Source organism: Ambystoma mexicanum, chromosome 10, assembly GCF_040938575.1.
Source record: "Ambystoma mexicanum isolate Mex_15411 chromosome 10, UKY_AmexF1_1, whole genome shotgun sequence".
NCBI classification, from domain to species: Eukaryota; Metazoa; Chordata; class Amphibia; order Caudata; family Ambystomatidae; genus Ambystoma; species Ambystoma mexicanum.
The window spans coordinates 22,082,936-22,103,209 of NC_090932.1; the positions used below are offsets into that span (position 1 = coordinate 22,082,936).

The 20,274-nt window shown below is 44.9% G+C and overlaps 1 protein-coding gene across 2 annotated transcripts in view; it reads right to left on the reverse strand.

Moving 5' to 3' along the window:
- The window catches only part of LOC138491110 (uncharacterized), a 578,562-nt gene that overhangs the window by 382,649 nt on the left and 175,639 nt on the right, over positions 1–20,274 (reverse strand). For both annotated transcript variants that reach the window (XM_069617434.1, XM_069617433.1), the window contains exons 14-16: positions 11,957–12,156; positions 10,985–11,365; positions 2,761–3,050 (exon numbers count right to left, since the gene is read on the reverse strand). In XM_069617434.1, coding sequence (XP_069473535.1) covers positions 2,761–3,050; positions 10,985–11,365; positions 11,957–12,156 — 871 coding nt within the window. The remainder of the gene's footprint in view (positions 1–2,760; positions 3,051–10,984; positions 11,366–11,956; positions 12,157–20,274) is intronic.

Consider the following 20,274-nt stretch of genomic DNA (forward strand, 5'->3'; position numbering starts at 1 on the left):
CTGATCTCTCCTTGCGTGGCGTATGGCTCCGGCATGTCTTTCTCCCCAGTCTCTGGCTGTTGGTCGTCGCTCTTTCGGGTGAATGTCTCCATGACTGTTTGTCTCCCTCTGCCGCCTTTAGGCTTGTCCGGCATGTTAGTGCCCACTGCTCTTAGCCTATAGTTGGGCTCTGTTCACTCTGGTTTTGTTTGTGCTTCTGTGGGTCCCTGCTCAATTCTCCCGCTCGCTTCCGCTCTTTCTTACTTGTGTTGCCTTATCATGGCGATTTCTCTCTGTGTCTTCGCCCTCGTTGTCCGTCTGCCGTCTCTCTCCGGTGTTCACTTCTCTTTCGCTTCCAGGCGATTGGAGTCTGTGCCTTGCGTAGGGCGGCTCGTTCCCCGGTTTCTGCCTGTGTGGGAGGGGGCCAGTTCGTGGTGACTATGTGGTTCTCACCTCCGTTTACTGGTTATCTGTGAGGCAGCTGGTTGGGGTGGTGTCCGGGTCTGCGTGTGATTTCTTGTCCTCCTCGTTATGGCGGCGGCTACCTTTCTTCTCTCGTCTCGTCTCCGTTAGGTCTCGGCTCTCCTGGCCTTCCTCACGGTCTGTTTTCTGTTCCCTGGTCCTGGTTCCTGTGCCGCTGCGTCGCCTCCCTTCTCGGGATCACCCGTTGCTTGCTGGCTCTTTGCTTCTGCTGGTCACCTCTGCGTCGGCAGGGGAGGGCTCTTCTTCGGTTCGATCTGTTGGCCGCTTCCCGTCCGTGGGTCTCGACGCCTTCTTCCTTCCCGGTTTGGCGTCGCGCTGCTTCTGTGGTTGTCTCAGGCTTCTCTTCCTGTTGCTGCTGCCGGTGCCTTGTCTCGCTGCCAGTCGGGTGATGCTCCGGTCCTGCTCGGCCTGGGCGTTGGTCTGCTATCCCCCTCGGTTCCACTCCGGACTGGCAGGTAAGGGCTCTTCGTCGGCTAACCGGTCTGTGGGTCTTCTTCGTATTTCGTATTCGTCGCTGTTTCTCCTATCGGGTTCCGCCGCCGCTGCTTCTCATCTCCGCGTTGGCCAGGTTCTTCTGGATCTAGTCCGTTCTCCGTTGCCTCTCGTTGTGGGATCCCTCGTTGTTCTGCTGCTGCTCTCCTCCGCCTCGTCGTGAAGGAATCTGCCTCGGTTCGGTCTGTGGGCCGCTTTCAATCCGTTCTGCCTCGCCTCCCGGGTTCTTCGGTTGTTCTGCTGGGCCTCCGCTGCTTCCACACTCCTCAGCGTCGAGGGGGCTCTCTCGATCTGGTCTACGAATCGTCTCCCGGTCTCTACCGTCCCGTCTCTCGGGGTCCCGCGTTGCTCTGTTGGCTCTCCGCCGTTGCCGCTCGCCTCCGTTCTTCTGAGCTCGGTTTGTAGGTCGCCCCTCGTCTTCGCTGCTTCACCGCTCAGGTTCTTCCGTTGTTCCGCTGGGCCTCCGCTGCTGCTGCTCGTCTCCGCCTCGGCTGGGGAACGCTGTTCTTCGGCCCCGGTCCGTGGGCCGCTTCTTATCCTTGAGCCGCGCCGTCTTCGCCTTCTCTGGGTCGGTGTCGCGCGGCTATCTCTGCGGTTGGCGTCCCGGACTTCTGCCTCTCTGGAGGTGCTTCGATCTTGCCTGATCAGCTGTCTCGCCCGGCTCCTCTCCTTCCCTTCGGCCTTCTTCGTGTGCCGAAGTGCAGGTCTCAGCGTCGCGCGCCCGCCATTTTGTTGGTGGTACTACGCGTCTCGCCCTCTTCTCGTTTTCGGTTTTCCGGGCTCCGTTTTCCCTCGGGTCTTCTCCCGTGTGTGCTTTGGGTCTTCCGACGTCTTTTCCTAGCGTTTGTTCAGGTTTTTCCGTCCAGATATGCGCCTTTCTCAGGATCTTTGGTCGGATCTAGTGGGAGCTTCTCGGAGTTCGCTCACGCTCGCATGGCCGCCAAGCCACGCCCCCCAAGTTATATCTCTACTTATCTAGTCCTGTCTACTATTTCTGCCCCTACTTTGTTCTTCTGTCTGTATACTTTTTGGGTTTAGCTAAATGATTCATATCTATTATCTTGTCCTGTCTACGTTTTCTACCCCGTCTTTGCTCTTTTGTCTGTATACTTTTACTTCTTAGCTTCCCTGTTCATACCTCTACTTATCTTGTCCTGTCTACTATTTCTGCCCCTTCTTTGCTCTTTTGTCTGTTTACATTTTGGTCTTAGCTACACTATTCATATCTCTACTTATCTTTTCCTGCCTACGTTGGCTTCCTATTGCTTGTTTCCAATTTAATGTGTATGTGTTACCTTTGAATGTGTTGATTCCATGGCCCCCTTTTCTGTGTCTCATCTTCCCTTTGTCCTCCATTAGATACTCCTCAGCTGGCACATTTGTTGTCGTCATTGTTCTCATTGGCCCGGAGCTCCAGGTCAGGTTCGTTCTTTTCAGCTACTGGAACCTAGATTATGGAATGCTCTATAGGCAATCCATGTCTTATGTCAACACTGCCACTATTTGATGAACATTCCAAAGGTTAACCTAATGTCTTTTGCATTATTGTAGCGATATTGCATCTCGCATTGTCAATCCATTGTTCTATGCCTCGACTAGTGAACACTTACAAGTGCCATGTTGTTCCGCTCAGTGTGTGTCCTTCCAGTAAGAAAGAATGAATGATTGTTAGGGAGTCCGAATTTCTAAAATGTTGATATTTATGGAATCATATTAGATAAGCAGCTACAATTCATGTAAAACATTGCTATTTTTGTGTCGAGTTTAATTTCATGACTGTTGATCTCATAGTCCATGCATACTTACGTCCAATTATCGTCAGGCACTCTCCAGCTGTTTCCAAACTCATTGAAGTCTTGGACCACCACTCCACCGGGTGTCTGGAAGTCATCCGACTGAGTGTCTGTGTATGTCCCGCACAGTCCGCACAAGGCCCCTTTGTAGTATTCCTTCACTCTAACAAAGAGCTCATGGTCGCCATCGAACTGAAGCTCAAGGCCGAAGTTTGTGGTCACCATCACGTAGGAGCCACTGAGTTGAGTAATGGTCACACCAGATACAGAGGCAGGAAATGTAGTCGTTGGAACTTGATTGATCTAAAGACAAAACAAAAAGACAGGTGAAATTAAAGAAAACACTACCCTTAATTTTTTGTGAAGTCAAACTCAATTTAACTACAAAGGCATTAATGTCCTGCTGTCTCATATATGATTGTAGCTTCTAGTGGAGAAGGGCTAGCAATGAGGTGGCTTGAACATGAGGTTTACAACCTTGTAAGGACCATGTTCCAAGCGGGCCACTGGCACCTCTCCCCCAGGCTGCATATTGTTTTCTATTCACTGACCCCTTGTACTTGCCCCAGACTCCCTAAAGCCCTACACATGGTCTGCCGTACCAATCTTCCCAACCGACAGGCCCCACTTTGCTGTCCACCCTTCGCTCAATCACCATTGCTCGTTGTTCGCTGCTCCCAACCATGGACACAGAAAAGGGACTTCCATTTTTATGTCCATGGCAGCGATCTCTGTAGTTGTCTTTAAGGCATTCCGAGGTCCTTGGCGCACAGCCAAATTCCCTTAAAAACATTCACACCCGATCTCATTTGCTCAGGGTGTGAACAGCTATGTACTCTGAGAAGGGGGGACATTACCGGGTGGTCGGGACCCAGGTTCCGTGTTAAGGCTAAGAACATTGTATTCAGTGGAGAAATGGGGGGAAAATGTCTGCCTAGGGCGTGGTTTCCTCCAACCTGTTTGGGTTCTCTACATGAAATAGCCATGGGTCCCTCCAAGGCGTCCCCCATTTGTGCAATTGGAGCCAGAGCTTGAGACCAAGAAGCTACAATGTTAACCTGGCTCATTCTTTCTATAGGACCTGCCCAGAGAGATGCACCGGGGTTGTGTTGACATTCCATATGGGACCAGTTGCAAGGAGCTGGGAATTGCCTGGTGTCATCCTTCAGTAGAGGAGTCAAATTGAACGCTGAATATTTGTTGCGCTGCTGCTTTTGCGTCAGTCAATGCTGAGATGTCTGGCGTGCTCAGTATTCCAGCATCCAGACGATTGGTGAATAAAACAAGTTGAGGCCCAAGAAGCATCAGCGGTACCTGAACATGCAGTATACAAACCGTGCAACAGGAACGCCCCTCTCCACGCCTACTTTTACATTTTAAGTAAACAACATGTAACACTCTGGACCAACCATGAGATGGCAGAACATGCGTAGTATGTGACTAGAAACCGGTACACACATATCTGTTAGGGTGGTGGCTGTCGCCCCATAGTTAAGGAGAAACCCATGATCCACTGACTTTCATACAATTCTGTCACTATTCACTTTTTATCTATTTGCATCAGCATAACATTTTCCAAATAATTAACTTGCCCTGGGGCAAACAAAATGGAAGGTTTGGTGGTATTCCATCAAAGAGTGCAAATGTTACAAAGGCCCAAATAATACAACTTTTTACATCAGTTTTCTCATAGGAAAATAGTGCCATTTTTGCTCACGTCCACAGCCCAAACCTCGGGACGCATATATTGTCAAGGAGTTAATGATTCAATTGTGATTTCAAAGTGACCAATGAGATTGCTAGTGTAGATATCAAGGCTTGATATAATCCTGATACAGAGCACAGTAAATTGTAAAATGAATAGTAAATCTTCGGGTTAGTTAGGAATTGAAAGTGCTCAGCCATGGATGGCCAATGGATGGTTGTATCACGGAGGACATCCTGTGCAATGTAGTGAATTAAACCAATGAAAATATAGACCCTTCATCTTAGAGAGGCCGAGTAGGGCCTGTCGAGCAAGCCTTTCGGCTTGCACTGTCTTTCTCTTGAATTTCCATTAGTGGAATTCACTACATTGATATTAACAAAGTTAAAATAATGAAAAAATCTTAATTTCTTTTGTTTCAATTTTGTGCCTAGGGCCCCCCAAACTCTCCTTTTCCTGGCTTTTTTACTCCACCACAACCACCTCCCCACCCTTTTTAATCACATACCCCACCCCCATGTATACTTTTAACCCAAAATTCGATATTTTTTCATTATTTAAATTCGTTTAAAAGGTTTTTGCTATTTTTATTTCGTCAAAATCACTGTATACGGGCAGGAGAGTGTACCAGGGCTGCCACTTGAACTGTGTGTCAGTCTTCCAAGACACAGTACCTGGGTGAAGGGTGAACCAGGTTGGCTGTGCCAGAAAGTGCGAATAAGGGGAGGATAAAATATTACTTGTGACCAAGTTGGAGGAAGATTGACTTAGCACCTGGCATTAGATTATACTAGGCAGGCTGTTGGTGATAAGAAGCTGGTGAACTGTGTATTGGGAATACTGTGAAGATTGTGACCAGGGGAAGAGAGTCATTCCGCTTAGTGTTTGTAAGAACCCTAAGAAGCCAAGACAGGAGAGGTGTCCTCTTGGCACTGTGAATATTGTAATCAGGGGGTGAGAGTCATTCCGCCTGGTGCTGTTTGTGAGAACATGGAGAAGCCAAGGGAAAAAAGGAGTCCTTTTGCTAATGTGAGCTTTGTGGAGAGCCAGAAGAGGAGAAGCCTCTTGGAATTGCAAATACTGTGACCAGGGGAAGGGAGTCATTCCCTCTGGTGTTGCCAAGAGATCATATTATTGGAACTTGAACTTGTACTTTGGTTGGACCTGGAACTTTATGTTGGCCTTTTTGGTGAGAACTGAAACCTGGAGAGGGGAACCATTCTCGCAGGTGACGTTCCCACGTACCACAGTACATTGTCCAGAGGACGGGAGTCATTCCTCTGGAACAGCACATCCTTTTATCCCTTTGTTATTAGTTACTGATGTGAGTGTTGGAAATAGGCGTTTTGACACAGGACGGTGGACTATTTTGATTTCAACTGGTCATCCTGACAGAGTCCTTAGTCTTTTTATTGCGGTAGGGATACCCCTCTTAGTCACAGGGACAACTAGGGGTTTTCTTTATTTTCTTTTTAATACATGTATTTACCAATCAAAATAACACCACTGTGTCAGCGTCTTACTTCTGTGCCCTTACAAATGGTGTTAGAAGTGGGACTCTGATTTAGTTAACAGAAGCTGGAGGACCCCAAACCTAACCAGAAACTTGTCTAGGCCCACTATGTCCATCTCTGAGAAAGGATTAGCTCTCTCCCATAGTGGCCGGCATTGTAAGATCTCTGACCCCTCTATCCAACACCCCGGATTAGAAACTAATGAATACTCCTACAGATGCAGTAGGTGGTTAGGACTCACCTTCACTTCTCTAACCCCCAAATCCATGTATCAAGTTAGGAATAATGGTGAGGGAAATAGTTACAGACTGCTGAGTCCCTATGACTGCCAGATCCCTGCAAGAGAGAAAATCATACTTTCCTTAGACCCTCAGGTCCATGTCCCCCACGGCCTAGTCATCTATTTAAACCTGAAGCAGGAGAAAGGACTCAGAATACTGCCCCTCCTGTCCTGAAATAAAACCCTCCAACCCTATTAAGATTCAGAGGGACGGTACACAAATAACAGAGAAAATCTCCCAAGAGAACCTCTCCCACAAGACTACGACCCACGAAATATTCTTTTGTTATTCAATGTGGGAGGCTGAGCTGAATTCTAACTTGGAGTATGATCAGGCCAAGCACAGGTCCTTGTGGAAAAGCAAACCCTCCCAGTTCCCCAACATCTAGAGAAAGTTTGTTATCCCTGCAGTTGGAGTATATAGAGGTCAGGAACTCTATCTCCCACCTTGAAAAGTCTGAAACTCTTACAGCCACCGTCAGTAATGCCCCTGCAGTGACGTATTCCATACAAAGCTACGGTAATCAGATCTCTCGCTATCCAAATGGAACAGCCTTGGAGGGACCCATGGCTATTTCATGTAGAGAACCCGAACAGGTTTGGAGAAAACCCCACCCTAGCCAGACATTTTCCCCCCATTTCTCCACTCCATAACAATATCCATGAGGGTCAGAATAACTTAGAGACGGATATCCCAAGATCAGTAGGAAACAATAGAAAGAACCCAGAGGAAGCCAGTGATGATGAAACATGTACAGACATCCTCATAGTAGGAGGAGTGTATGGAGCAATACCATCCTCTAGATCCTCATCTCTCACAAGAGATGAACCAGATCCCTCGTGGGAAGAATTTGGATTCCCTCCAGGGTATTGCCCTTTAGAACAGGCAGACCAAGAATTAGGTGTCTATTAACAACCCCTCATGGTTTCGGGGAATTAGAGACACCCACAAGATCCAGCGATAGGTAACCAGATATCGACACCCTACAGTCTAATGCAGAAAAAGAGATGTCATCTTCCATAACCCCATCTCCCACTCTAGATAAGAAACATTTCTCTTGTGAGGAGTTTGGTCACAAGGCGAGGGATTGTCTCTCTTGTCAGACTTGCCTCTACTATCTAATACCCGTTTCACAAAGCCAAAAACTGGAGGCACTGTGGAGACGCCGGGAGGGGCTCGGAGATGCCCTCGGGTAAATTGTTGTGAATCATATTTGAAAATGAGCATCTCAGAGATTCTCCAGGAGGCCCCAGGTCTGCTCCAGTTTTAGTCTTTGCAAAGAAGGCAGCAGGAGCAAATTTCAGATGCTGACGGACATCTCCTGATTTGGTTCCGGTCCAATCCTTGAGAATCTGGCACAAAGTGTGTATCCTCTGCTTACCAAGGAACCCCAGTGAGGCAAAGTGTCCGGCAAGTAAGCCGCCAGAACCCGAAACTCTTAAAAGTAGGAAAGAGCAGAACTGCTCAGAATAGGCTATGGAGACTGCGAAGACCAGAACCTTTGAGGAGACAGAGTCTCCCCTTTATCCAAAAGTAATGGAACTTGACTGGAGGGACACATCTCCAAGATTGGTGCCTCTGGCAACTAAGGTGGGTAACATGCAGCCTGCATCTAATCCTCACAAGAAACCTCACAATGGAATATCCACAAAAAGGGCGGCAGTCGAACCCTAACTGAAAAGGGACACCTCATCACCGAGATACACACCGCACCCAAACATGTCAGTGCTGATAAAAACATGGCACCAAACAAGTCAGTGCTGCAGCCAAACATGGCACCAAACAAGCCAGTGATGCAGCCAAACATGGCACCAAACAAGTCACGGCTGCAGCTAAACATGGCACGGAATGTGTGGGAGCATTCCTTGAACACATCAGAAATATACGCAAACATGGAACCCAGAAGGCTGCCATCAGAACATATGACGCCGAAGGAGATGGCACTGTTAGGCAGAATCCTGTGCAGTGCCCTTAGGGACCACTACACACAATTAAGACTACAAGTGGTAATACAAGTTAACCTTTGGTACAAGCCTGTACTACTATGTTAAAGTGGTAGCAGTAGCGGAGCAGCCAGGACTATCTCAAGAGTATATGAGCAGTAGCAGAGATTACACAAAGGACCATAATTACTGTGACTCAAGCAAACACCGACTCAAGGTTTCAGGTAAAAAATATAAGTGCATTTATATTTAAACCATCTGTTATAAAACACTTCACTTCTATAGGTTTAAAACCACACGTAAAATACACTACACACAACCAATTCCACTTGTGCCAGTAAATTCAAGGTAAGTACATTAGGATTTGACAGACCGGTGTTGCGATACTAACGCGTACACATGGATAGCAATGCTCACGTAGTTAAAACACACTTTGCACTTAAGAATTTAAAAACAAGGTAAAAGTGAATAAAAATCAAAGGCAATACATTTTCAAGGCAAGGAGACTCGAGGACACGTTCAAAGATACAGATTAAAGTCAATAGGCCTGCACCAGTGTCAATAGAGCAGATGCTCAGTTCTCGAGAATCAGACGTTTAACAGTTCGAGATTTGAGATGCCAAGAGTTGGTAAAGATTGTCAAATGGAAGGAAAAGTTATAAGAAGGAGAGAAGAAAGAATAAATCTTAGTGGAGGAAACGGGTTTACCCCGATTCCGGCTGGCCAGACGGTGAGAAAGACCAAGTGTGCACAGTACCTTATTCCGTTGGAGAAAAGATGGTCCCACGGCAGTTGTTCCTGGTAGTTCCTGCAGACTCACAGTTCCTGCGGCTTCAGTCATGGGGACAAGAAGGAGGACCTCTGGAGCGATCTGCACTACCCAGGGATGAGGCCAGCAGCAGCGAGAAAGACAACAATGAATAAAAGGTGCTCTCCTTTAAATCAGGAGAGGGCTCTTCTGACGGCTATCCGGACCACTACAGCACAGCAGTGATTTTGACCGAGGACAGGATTCTCTGACTGAAGAAAAGACGAGCTGGTTGATCCCACCAGGCTCAAGGGAAGAAGACTCCGGACTGGATCTTCTCTTAGTCGTTGAAGGGGGTAGATAGCTCAGGACTGCAGCAGGGCTTCACCGGGACACGGGAGTTGCAGCAGCCGTCTTCTTCTCCGCTTCTCTTCGGTTCCTTGTAGTTCCAGAGGAGACTCTGCCTTCTAGCTCAAGAGTCCTGCCTTTTATGCCAAAATCCCCCATTCACACAGCCTGGCTGTCAATCACTCAGCAGGGGGGGGTTGTCCAGCCCGGAGAACCACCTCAGCCAATCAATACAAAGTGTGACTACACCCCTCGCTCACATTCAGCCCACCTAGACACCCAGATGCAAAAGGAGGGCTTCTGGTCAGAAGCCCGCCAAAGGTTGGCGAACAAAGGAGGCAAACCTGGTTTGCCGCGCAAAGAAAGACCCAAGAAGGATGTTAACAAAAAGAAATGGTGATTAAACGCAACCGGCACCAAAATAAAAAGTATTTGGGCTAGCGGGTTTAAAGTTCGAGGCTACTAAAATAGCCTAAAACAATACCACGTTATGTAATATAATCGCGGTAGGAAAATTAGGGTAGATACCACTGCCACCAGCCAAGTCTTAATGTTAAGGGATCGAAACAATGCTCCGAGAGGTACAGATAAAAAAGGCTAAGAATTAACCCTTTCCAATACTCCATATAAGATGGGGTGTACTGGATCCGTGGTTAAATGACTATGTAAATTTAATGGCAACTTTACCCTTTTCTGGGGAACAGTAGTCAGCCCCAGAAATGGAGACGGTGGGAAGTCAAAATGACAACCCAGTGTCACTGCACTGAAGGTGCTGTGTAACACACAAAGGAGTGGGGCTACTGAAGTGGTGTACTCCAGAGCACACAATCACAAGAACAGATGAAATACACATGGCAAAACATGGGTAAGAGTGGGGAAAAGCTCACACTCTTACCAAGTGGAAAAAATAAACTCCAGAAATCCAGCAAAGCTGCTGAGGGACTCACTAGGTAAGGGAAATTAGACATAGAATGAGAATTCTCCCTAACAGGCACCAAAAAACAAGCTCCCAAAATAGCCAGTGCAACTAGGTCCGGCGCTGAGAAAGCAGGCACTGAGCCAGTCAAAGTCACACCTGAGCTTCCCAGACACCAAAGCACAGAGTCAAGCACCTTCCCTGTGACTAACATCACCATCCCTCTGTCAGACACGCCTGGGAATCCTAGGAACTAGCAAGTCCTGTGCCAGGTGCACTGAGAGAAGCTTCCCTTCATGCGAATTTCACGCTGAGACATGCAAGAACATGGCCCAGATACTATGTTCCATTTCAGCAAATACTTTCGAGCCCCCTATGAAGCTGGGCAGTAGAAGAAACAGACTTTCACTTGGAAGAAAAATAATATGACGAGGAAGGTGAACAACAAGGGAAAGAGTGATGAAGACTCTCCTGTCTGCGCTATTGTTGCCTTTAACCAGAAACTTAACATCACTTTAACCAACGGTTTTTTTCACTGAATTTCAAGGGTTTTGTTGTCTTGAAGCATTGACCTTGCTGCCAGTCGAATGAGCAAAGACTTTACTCAGGAACACCATCCTCAGTGTGTCATAAATCTTATATAATTAGGTGGAGTGTTGGTGAAACATGAGAGTGCAAACAGCACATGCATATGTTACTAAATGTTACATATTTGCTGTATTCTAGGCCTCATACAATGTAGGAAGATGATATGAGTTTTCAGCACATCCAATGATACTCACTGAAACATGGTTGCCCTTCCTCAGAACGATGTGGTTGCCGTTTACTGTGAGCGCTACAGAGTTCAGAGCGGTCCAGCTCGGGCTGCCGCGGTGTTCGTTTCGGGTGGTAACACTGAATCGGGTGGAGGTGTTTCCACAGGTCTCTGCCACTGTGTAGTTGCAGGAGCCCTGGAAGTGGTGTTGTTTCCCGTCAAATGTGATGTAATGCGGGTCTCCATAGATGTGGCAGGTGGCGGTTCTTGCTGGGTAGCAACCGCGGAGGCCATTTTGAATGGTGCAGATTTCATCAAACGTACAGGAGGCGGGGCTGCATTGCATGTTGCCGTTCTCCTTACACTCACAGCTGCTCTCACAGTTCTCTTCCATGACACTCTCTCCTTTCTGCAGGGATGGAACAAAAATGAAAATCAGGGTGGCAAACCAGGCTATCAATATCTAGTCTCAGCTGTTTTCCCAAGGACCCTATATTCTGTCCTGAAATATCTTTATTCAATTCTCGTGCCTTTACCATTGACCTTAGGCCGCCACCAACCCCTTAGAGTACTCTGCCCCATGATCCCTGACCACTTTTCCGCGATCAAAGCACCATGAAGAATTGTTCATTGTCAATTCTTAACAATATATTTACATTGCATGTACAAACTTCACAGAAGCCCAACTATTTAATCAAAAGCAGCAAAAAAGCCCTCACAGAAAGCTGCAACTGGCCCTCTTGAGGGTTCCATGTAAATGCATTAGTGGAAGTGCTTGCATGGGGTTCTGCTGTGCACCTGAGAGCCCTGAGGGTTGTCAACATCTGTGATCATTTCCAACAAGGAGCACCAATGTGTGTGCATGTGTAGCGTGTGTGTGTGTGTACGCGCGCATGAGTGTGTGCACGTGTAAGCATGTGTGTGTGAATGTCTGCATGTGTGCTCCCCCAAAACCTTTGCAAACCCCTGTCTTGCTGGCATGAGAATAAAAAGCACTCACTTGGTAGTATTGGTCCTTGAACCAGCAGCCACAATTGGCCGTTGACACACAGGAGGCCCCGCTTTGCACATATCCTTCGTCACACTGGCAGCCCTCCACACACGGCAGGCTACAGTTCTGTGGCGCAGACTGGTCCAGGCATGTGGCGGGACAGGCGGTCATGCAGGCGTTATAGTGGCTGTTAGTAGCACACGGATATGCTGAGAGGGAGGAAACATGTATGGTTTAATTAGTTCCAGAATCAGAGCATGACAGAGAATGTGACACTATGTTATGAAATACAGTGAATACATTATTCTTTGATTTTTGGTTCATAATTCTCACAAATGCGGTCACAACAAGTCCTTAGAAATAACCTACACAGAGGATTCTAGAACCTGCAGCTCCAGGGATGGCTGCCTGAAGGCTGAGCTCCTGTGCCCTGCACTCATTGCTCCTTGAATTCATTACAATGGCAGAGAAGAGTGCAGAAACTTCACACCCATCAAAGAGGCAGAAAGGAGAAGAAGCAGATTCTGAGCAGAGAGTAGACAAATTAATGGAACTTTTGATGAAAGCAACTGCAGACATTGCTGACATTAAGGCTACTCTTCTTGCTTCGGATAGATATAATGAGCTATCAGGGAAGAGTACCACTGTAGACAGCCACCTAACTACGATGAATGTTGATTCACAGAAAATGGCTGTCCAAATAAGGGAATTGCAGGCTCCTGTGCAGAAACTGACTGTCAAGTGCTCTGAACAGGAGAATGTTTCTAGAAGAAATAATGTCCGTGTAGCAGGATTTCCAGAAAACATTGAACAGGGTTGCCCCACGGTCTTTCTGGAAAAACTTTGGTTAAACTACTCAACCTGGATCCAAAAACCCCTCTGGAGATTGAGAGGGCACACTGATCTTGGGGTCCTAATCCATTACCTGGACAGAGGTCTAAGCATTTCATCATAACATTTCTGAGGTTCCCAGTGCGAAAAAACAAATGATCTGTTCTGGGGAGGTCATAAAATGATGATCTTTGGGGATCTAAGCCGAGATGTTCTAGAAAAAAGAAAAGCCTTTAATGTTGCCAAGGAGAAAGTGAGGAACAAGCACTTGAAATACTACATGGTCTACCCGGCGATATTGAGAGTAGTACTAAATGGTCAAATGCACTCTTTTTCAGATCATCAGGGGGCTGAAGTATTCCTCACCGATTTGGACCACCAACCCATGGAGGAAGCACCCATCCATAGAGCTAGATCGGTGTCATAGAAGAAACGATGATGCTCGTTGGAAACTGTGTATCTACTCTTTGAGTCTGTTTGCTGCTTGAACTTTATTTGCTGGCCCACATTGATTTAAATGTTTTTTTTTGTTGGGATTTATTAATATTTACAGTAAGTTTCAGGCTACCGTTGGAACCGGTTCAATACTGTATTTATTTAAAGTATGCACGCGAAAGGCAGCCTTTGGAAAACATCATTAGAGGAAAAGACCTAGCACTCTGACATGCAGCATAGACAATGTGATGTCAATGGAGACCGCTGACTTCCGCGTTCCGTGCTTGTGTTAAGTGAGTAACTCAACACCTGGCTCCTCGTCCTATTTGGAATGATTGATTGCTTTATGGCCGGATACGATCGCATGACGTTTACAAAGGGTGAGGTAGGAGGAAACTCCACTGGTTGAGCGTTTTTCTTACACAGTTTACACAGCGCTTTCTCCCTCCACAAGCTACATTCCATTAGGAGACGCAAGCTCATACGCAGTATGGATGTTCCTTGGGTGCCGTAGTGGATATGCTTTCTTTTAAGTGTGCCATGATCATGACCGTGGACATGATGTATGCAGTCACCTGAAGCGTAATGAAGGCACCACTGTTCATCGGTAGCCATTGTGGTTGCAGCACATTGTTAAGTGACAGACGGTCAGCTGCTGGTGATCCGACGATGCCCGATAGTCGCATTGTTGGAACTCTGGAAGCACGTCTACGCACGTGTAGTACTTGTACTGATTCTACTGCTTGTTGAGGATGGACACCAACGGATGGGAATTTCATGTGCCCATATCTATGTGCTTGCAATATTGTTGAATTGCGATCCTACTGTTGGCCAATGTGTAGTATAATTAATAATATGCTATTCAAATACGTGCATTTACTGCTTTGGGCTGGATATCTCAGAGGGTGAAGGAGCATAATGCTCTATTTTACTTTCTTTTTGGGTTTATATTTCATTTGAGCGTGATGCTGCAAATATTTAAACTGCATCTCAAGGGGGTAAGGCGTATAACATTGCTACAGAGATGAGACACCTCACATAGACTGGACCTTGATTTGAGGTTGACTTCAACTTTTGTGAGACTAGGAGCTACTGCTAGGGGTGAGAGAATGTGCCTTTGTTGCCTTGATGAACTGGTTGTTGGACTAGTAATGTGGTTGGATGATAGTTACTGGGTTAGGAAATACCTGGAATAGTGATGGGGGGACTGTATATTTGGGAGATTATGAATGTACTAGTCCTCAAATAAGTCCTTGCACGCCTAGCAAGAGACAATAATATAAAAGAGGGTATGGTGAGGTGAGAGGTTGTCAAGTAAAAGGATGTTAAGGTGTTCTGGGCAGTGGATATCAGAGGATGGTTAAATTTGCACCTAGAGGGTGGTTATGACAGAGAAGTACATTTTTTAGATAGATACGGCATGTCCTGAGTTACAGTGTGAACAGAATGAGTGCTATGTGGCTGAGTGCATGTTGCTAATTTTGTGACAATTCAATGAAACAACACTGGAACGTGTTAGTGAGATTTGGTCTCGATAATGATATAGGGGACAGTGTGGCTAGGAAATGGTGGGAGAGACATAAAGCTCTAGATTTTAGCAGCAAATATGCACGTGCAATGTTGGATTTGTTTGAAGAGACTCAATAGTAGTTTGAGAAGTTGAAATTTGAAGCCTATTTGAATTTCTGTGTTTGAAGATAAATTAATTATTGCAATTAGAAGATGTTTATATTTCTTAGATTTGGAGAGATAATAACTTCATGTATTGATAATGGGACTTGGTGGGCACGGCCTTGGAGGGATTGGGTTGGAATATGGGTTGTGCGGAGGTGATTGATATTCAATGGCCACTTGGAGGTTTTCTCCAGGATTGAACTGTTTTGCTATGTCATTTTGCTGTATGTTTCTTTTTGTTATGTCTTGTGGGTGTTTGGTTTGTATGTCTGGTTCAATGTTACGTGTTCATGCTGATGGCTTGCTCAGACTCATTCATTTGAAATATGAGGACTCTGACGCTCCTACTCCTACAGCGACGATCCATATAATCGAGATACTTGTTTATAATGGCCGTATGAGATGGGCGATGTGGTATTTGTGAATGTTATTACTATTACCCTATTGATGAAGAAAAATTGATGATGGTTTGAGCAGGAAATGAGTGATTTGACATCAGTGATGTGGAATGTAAAGGATTTGAATTGCCCACAAAAGAGGAGAAAAGTCATGGCGAGGGTATGGAGGGCAAAAGCAGACATTGTTTTTTTTACAGGAGACACATTTAGTAGATGAGACTAGACAAGGACTGACTAATTTGAGATATCATAAAGGCTTGTCTAATTGCTACTCAACTAACTCTAGAGGGTAAGTATTTTATTTAGGAGAGGTTTGCAAATTAAGGTGGATAAGGTAGCAATGGATGGAGAAGGCCGAATGGGTTTTGGGGATATAATATATAAGGAGGAATAAATCACATTAGGATGTATTTATGGACCGTGCTCGCCAGGAAAATACTTTTTTGACAGTGTTTCACAACTTTTGTGTGAGATGCATGGGGATACAATTGTTTTGGGGGACGATTTTAACAGTATTCGTGACCACAAGTTGGATAGAGTTAGTTTTTTCAGGTATACCAATGTGAATGCATGTTAGGAGTTTGAGTTTTTCCTCCAGAACTTTGATTTGGTTGATATATGGAGGGAGATACATCCATCGGTAAGAGAATATACGTTCTTTTCTCCAGTGCATGACCCTTTTTCCGGCCTGGATTACATATTGATCACTAAGGCGCGAATGGTTAGGACTATTGATGTTCTTATTAGGGAGAGGGAAATCTCGGATCATGCACCATTTGGCCTTTATTTGAAGATGGATATTTAGGCTCCGTCCTTTCGGAAATGGTGGTTGAAGACAGGAATATTAGAGGAGAGGGATGTAGTAGAAGGAATTTTATCCAGTATGACCCAATCCTTTGAGGTAAATGCGGGTTCCGCCGATTATTCTAATAGTGTGGAATAGCTTTAAAGCAATGATCAGGGATGAATTGATGAATAGAATTTCACCTTTTAGGAAGAAATCTCTAGAAGAACTGAACATGGTGGAAGCGAAGTTGTCAAGTTTGCAGCAAAAGTATGCTTGATCGGGAAGGGCTAAGGATAGGATTGAGATTAATCATGTCCAGGAAACCTTAGCGAGTGCAACCAACTTGATGTCAGAAAGGGGTTTATTCTTTATGAGGCAAAAATATTGAGAAGGTGGGGACAAGAGTGGGCAAATAAGTTGAAGAGTATGGGAGGGAGATAATTTGTTTAGGGAATCAAAAAAGAAAGTGGCACGTTAGTATGGAAGAATGTTGAGGTCTGCGCAAGTTTCAAAATTATTATGAGAAATAATATACGGATGAAGAATCAGTCTCACAACAAGATTTGGAGGGATTATTTGAGTTTATAGACATGAGGAAACTAATACCTGATGACATTAGGTCTTTAGAAGCGGAAATTGAAGTGAAAGAAGTCTTATTGACAATTGAACAACTCAAGATGGGGAAATCCCTGGGATTAGACAGCTTGCCAGTGGAATTCTATAGAAAATTTGATAATTTTCTAGCCCCCATTTTATTCGAACTGTTAAATTCTTTCTTTGAAGGGAGGGAGTTATGCCAATCAATGAATGAGGCCATGGTCACACTCATACCGAAAGAAGCGAGCGACAATAGGAAGTGCAGAAATTATAGGCCGATATCCTTGTTAAATGTTGATGTAAAAGATTTTGCAAAATTAATGGTAAATCGTCCGGATAGCTGTATTGGGAAAATAATTCCTGAATCTCAGGTAGAGTTTATGAAGAATAGATTCAGGTATGATAACATCAGGACGCTTGTAGATATAATAAGTCTTCATCGCAATGATCCTGTAAATACCGCTCTTGTTTTTATGGATGCTGAGAAAGCATTTCATAGGGTGAACTGGGCTTTCTTGAAATGTACGATGGACAAAATGGGATTTGGAAGTATATTTTTGGGGATGATTCATTGTCTGCAGAAGGCTGCGAAGGCGCGTATTTGGGTAAATGATGAGATGCTGGATGCATTTAGCCTTACTAGGGGAATGCAATGATACTCTTTTACGTAATGAGCAGAGGATGAGAGGGCTGAAGTTTGGGCTTAAAGAGGTTAAAGTGCTCTCGTAAGCTGATGATATGGTGGTTGTCATCTCGGATCCAGATGAGGTCAGTGTTATTCTTAAAAGAATCTTTGAAAAGGTGGGTAAACTTTCAGGCTATAAAATCAATTGGGATAAGATGGAGGTATTGCTGACGGGAACTGCAAGTGGCCTGGGATGCATCTAAAACATTTAGGGGTCTTTCTTACCAAAGACATAAGAAAGATGGTAGAATTCAATGTGGCTAAATTGGTGGAGAATCTTAAGCGAGACATTGGGAAGTGGACATGGTTGGAACTAGGGATCTGGGCAAGGATTAATACAATTAAATTGTCCCTTTTTCCAAAGGTCTTATACATAATGCAATCGATACCCCTAACGTTCTCGAAGAAAAACTAAAGGAAATTGATAGAGATTTTCAGAACTTTCTCTGGGGTGAAAAAAAGGCTCCAAAGATTCCAAGATTTATCTTGCTGCGAGGTGCTAAGGAGGGTGGCTTTGGGTATCCAAACTTGGAAAACTATTACAGGGGATTTATCCTAAAAAAGCAGCCCTATATGTGACTGCAGAGGTAGAATATGAACCAGTTTGGTTGACAATAGAGAGGGATATTCTTTCACAGTTTCAATTCAAAGGATTTGATGACATGGTGGATAATGAATTTCAATGGGAATCTATTTCTAAACTATAGGGCATCTATTTGGCACAATCCTGCACTGCAGATTGCAAACAAGACCCTACATTGGCGAATTTGGATTTCAAAGGGGATCTTAAAGATAGGGCATTTAATGCGTGATGGACATATGTTGTCATTCAAAGAGCTTCAAGAGGTTTTTCACTTGAACAGAAGGGAAAGGAATAGGTTTAGGGAATTAGACTTGACCCAGACTTTGAGTATGTTGTCTACACCAATGGAGAAAGAGCCAGCAGGTTGGACTATCTTTTTCCTATCGGCACACGCGGTCTCCGCATATTTAAACCTCATGCCTGAGAATAATTGAGTGGTTGAATCATGGAGGGATCTGATGAAGAAGTGGGAAGAATATTTGGGATGTACTATTACTGATGGGAATTGGAGGCGCGTGTGGCAGGTGGGACACAAAAGTAAATTGGACCTCAAGCTAAGACTCGTACATCAGAAAATCTTAGGGCGATTGTATTGGACCCCTGAGCACACGTGCTTATTATGGTTGGTGGATAGTGATACGTGTTGGGGATGTGGAAAAGAGAAAGGGACGATACTTCATATGCTATGGTGCTGTTCCCGAGTGCATACCTTCTGGTGCAAGGAATTAGACACATTGGATGTGACCGTATCTATCCGTTTTCCAAGAAGGCCATTGCAGGTGCTATTGTTATCGAATAATGGGCGCTGTGTAACTGCTCGGTTGTATGGGAGTTGGATTGACAAAGTACTTGTGATAGCGGTAAATCAGATCTTGAGAGTATGGAAAACCAGCAAGAAGCCGCAAGTGGAGGGTTGGATTAATGATATTTTGATATTATCTGATTTTGAACGGGTCATGTTTCAGAGACAGGGAAAGGAAGAAGCTTATCAGACCCTTTGTATGCCCTTTAATGATTTATATGGCAGTGGAGCGTCAGATTGAGTAACTAGCTGGTCTAAACAGTCAGGGACTGGAAATGAAAAGATATTGTTTTTGTCGTTGTTTGAGTAAATGTCTGTTTTGTCTTTTTTGTCTAAGTGTGAAAAATAGGGTAATTGTTTTTGCGGTTAATTTGACGTGATTTGGGAATGATGTTTTTTGCCCCAATGAGAATGGAAACATTTAATCTATAAATAATTTCTGGGGCATATGCGATGTTTAGTAGTTGAAAATGTTAGGATACATAATAACTCATTTGTATTGTTCAAATCGTGCACTGTTGTATTCTTGCATATGTTTGTTTTGAAAATATAAAATAAAAATATTTAAAAAAAATAAATACCCTACACAGATAAGAAAATCTCTCCCTTAGCAGCACGGAGAAAGAATCTACCACGAGGGGGTGCTGCGGAGAGGGGGGTGCTGGAAACCTGCGCACATGCAATCATTTTTTCAACAGGGCAAATTCACAACATTGTTTTGGGCTGTCACACTTGCATATCCATTCTCCAAACGGGCAAGGAAATGCTTTTTTTTCCAAGCCTTTCACAGAGATTTGTCCTTAATTAGCCCGTTACGGTGAAATGCGCTCCCCGGAACCACGAGGATGCTGGGAGCCAGTCATACATTAGTGTTGTGAGCGCACAACTGACACTAATGTCTGCAAAGGGATTTCACAGCGTATCTTTGCACCACTGCCACGGATTTCCATGATTTCACCGAATGCACTTCGCCTAAAGGGAAAATCTTTTAATTTCATTTTTTCTAATTCTTTTTATAATGTGGGTGGAGACCCCCGCCCCCACTTTCCCCTACCTTATCCTATTCCCTTACCCCACCCACAGCTATGTTTTTAAAATCTATCCACTTATCCAACCAAATTGAAAGAAAATAAATTCAAAGATTTTGCATTAGGTGAAAATGGATTCAGTGAAGTGTACGCATGCGCCAGTGCCCGGCCGCTCCTGTAATGCACAGGTCAACTTTCAAAATAAGACGATCTGTGCATTTCTGAAAATAGCGCAAATGAAACAATTGCATGTCATGCACTCCTTTCATTTCTGCTACATTTTGAGAATCTGGCCCATTCAGATTCTGTTTCTCCTTCACTTTGCACGTTTGCACAAATAAGGGGGCATTTCTGCGCATTTAAATGTGCACCCAACTTCACAAATGAGTTCTGCTTTGAAACGAGCAGGCGTGAGGTACATTGCCCGAACCCTGCTGGGTGCAGAGAGCCTGATGACCTGTCACGCAGTCCTGCAACCATGGTGTGATTCGCTACTGTCACACTTGC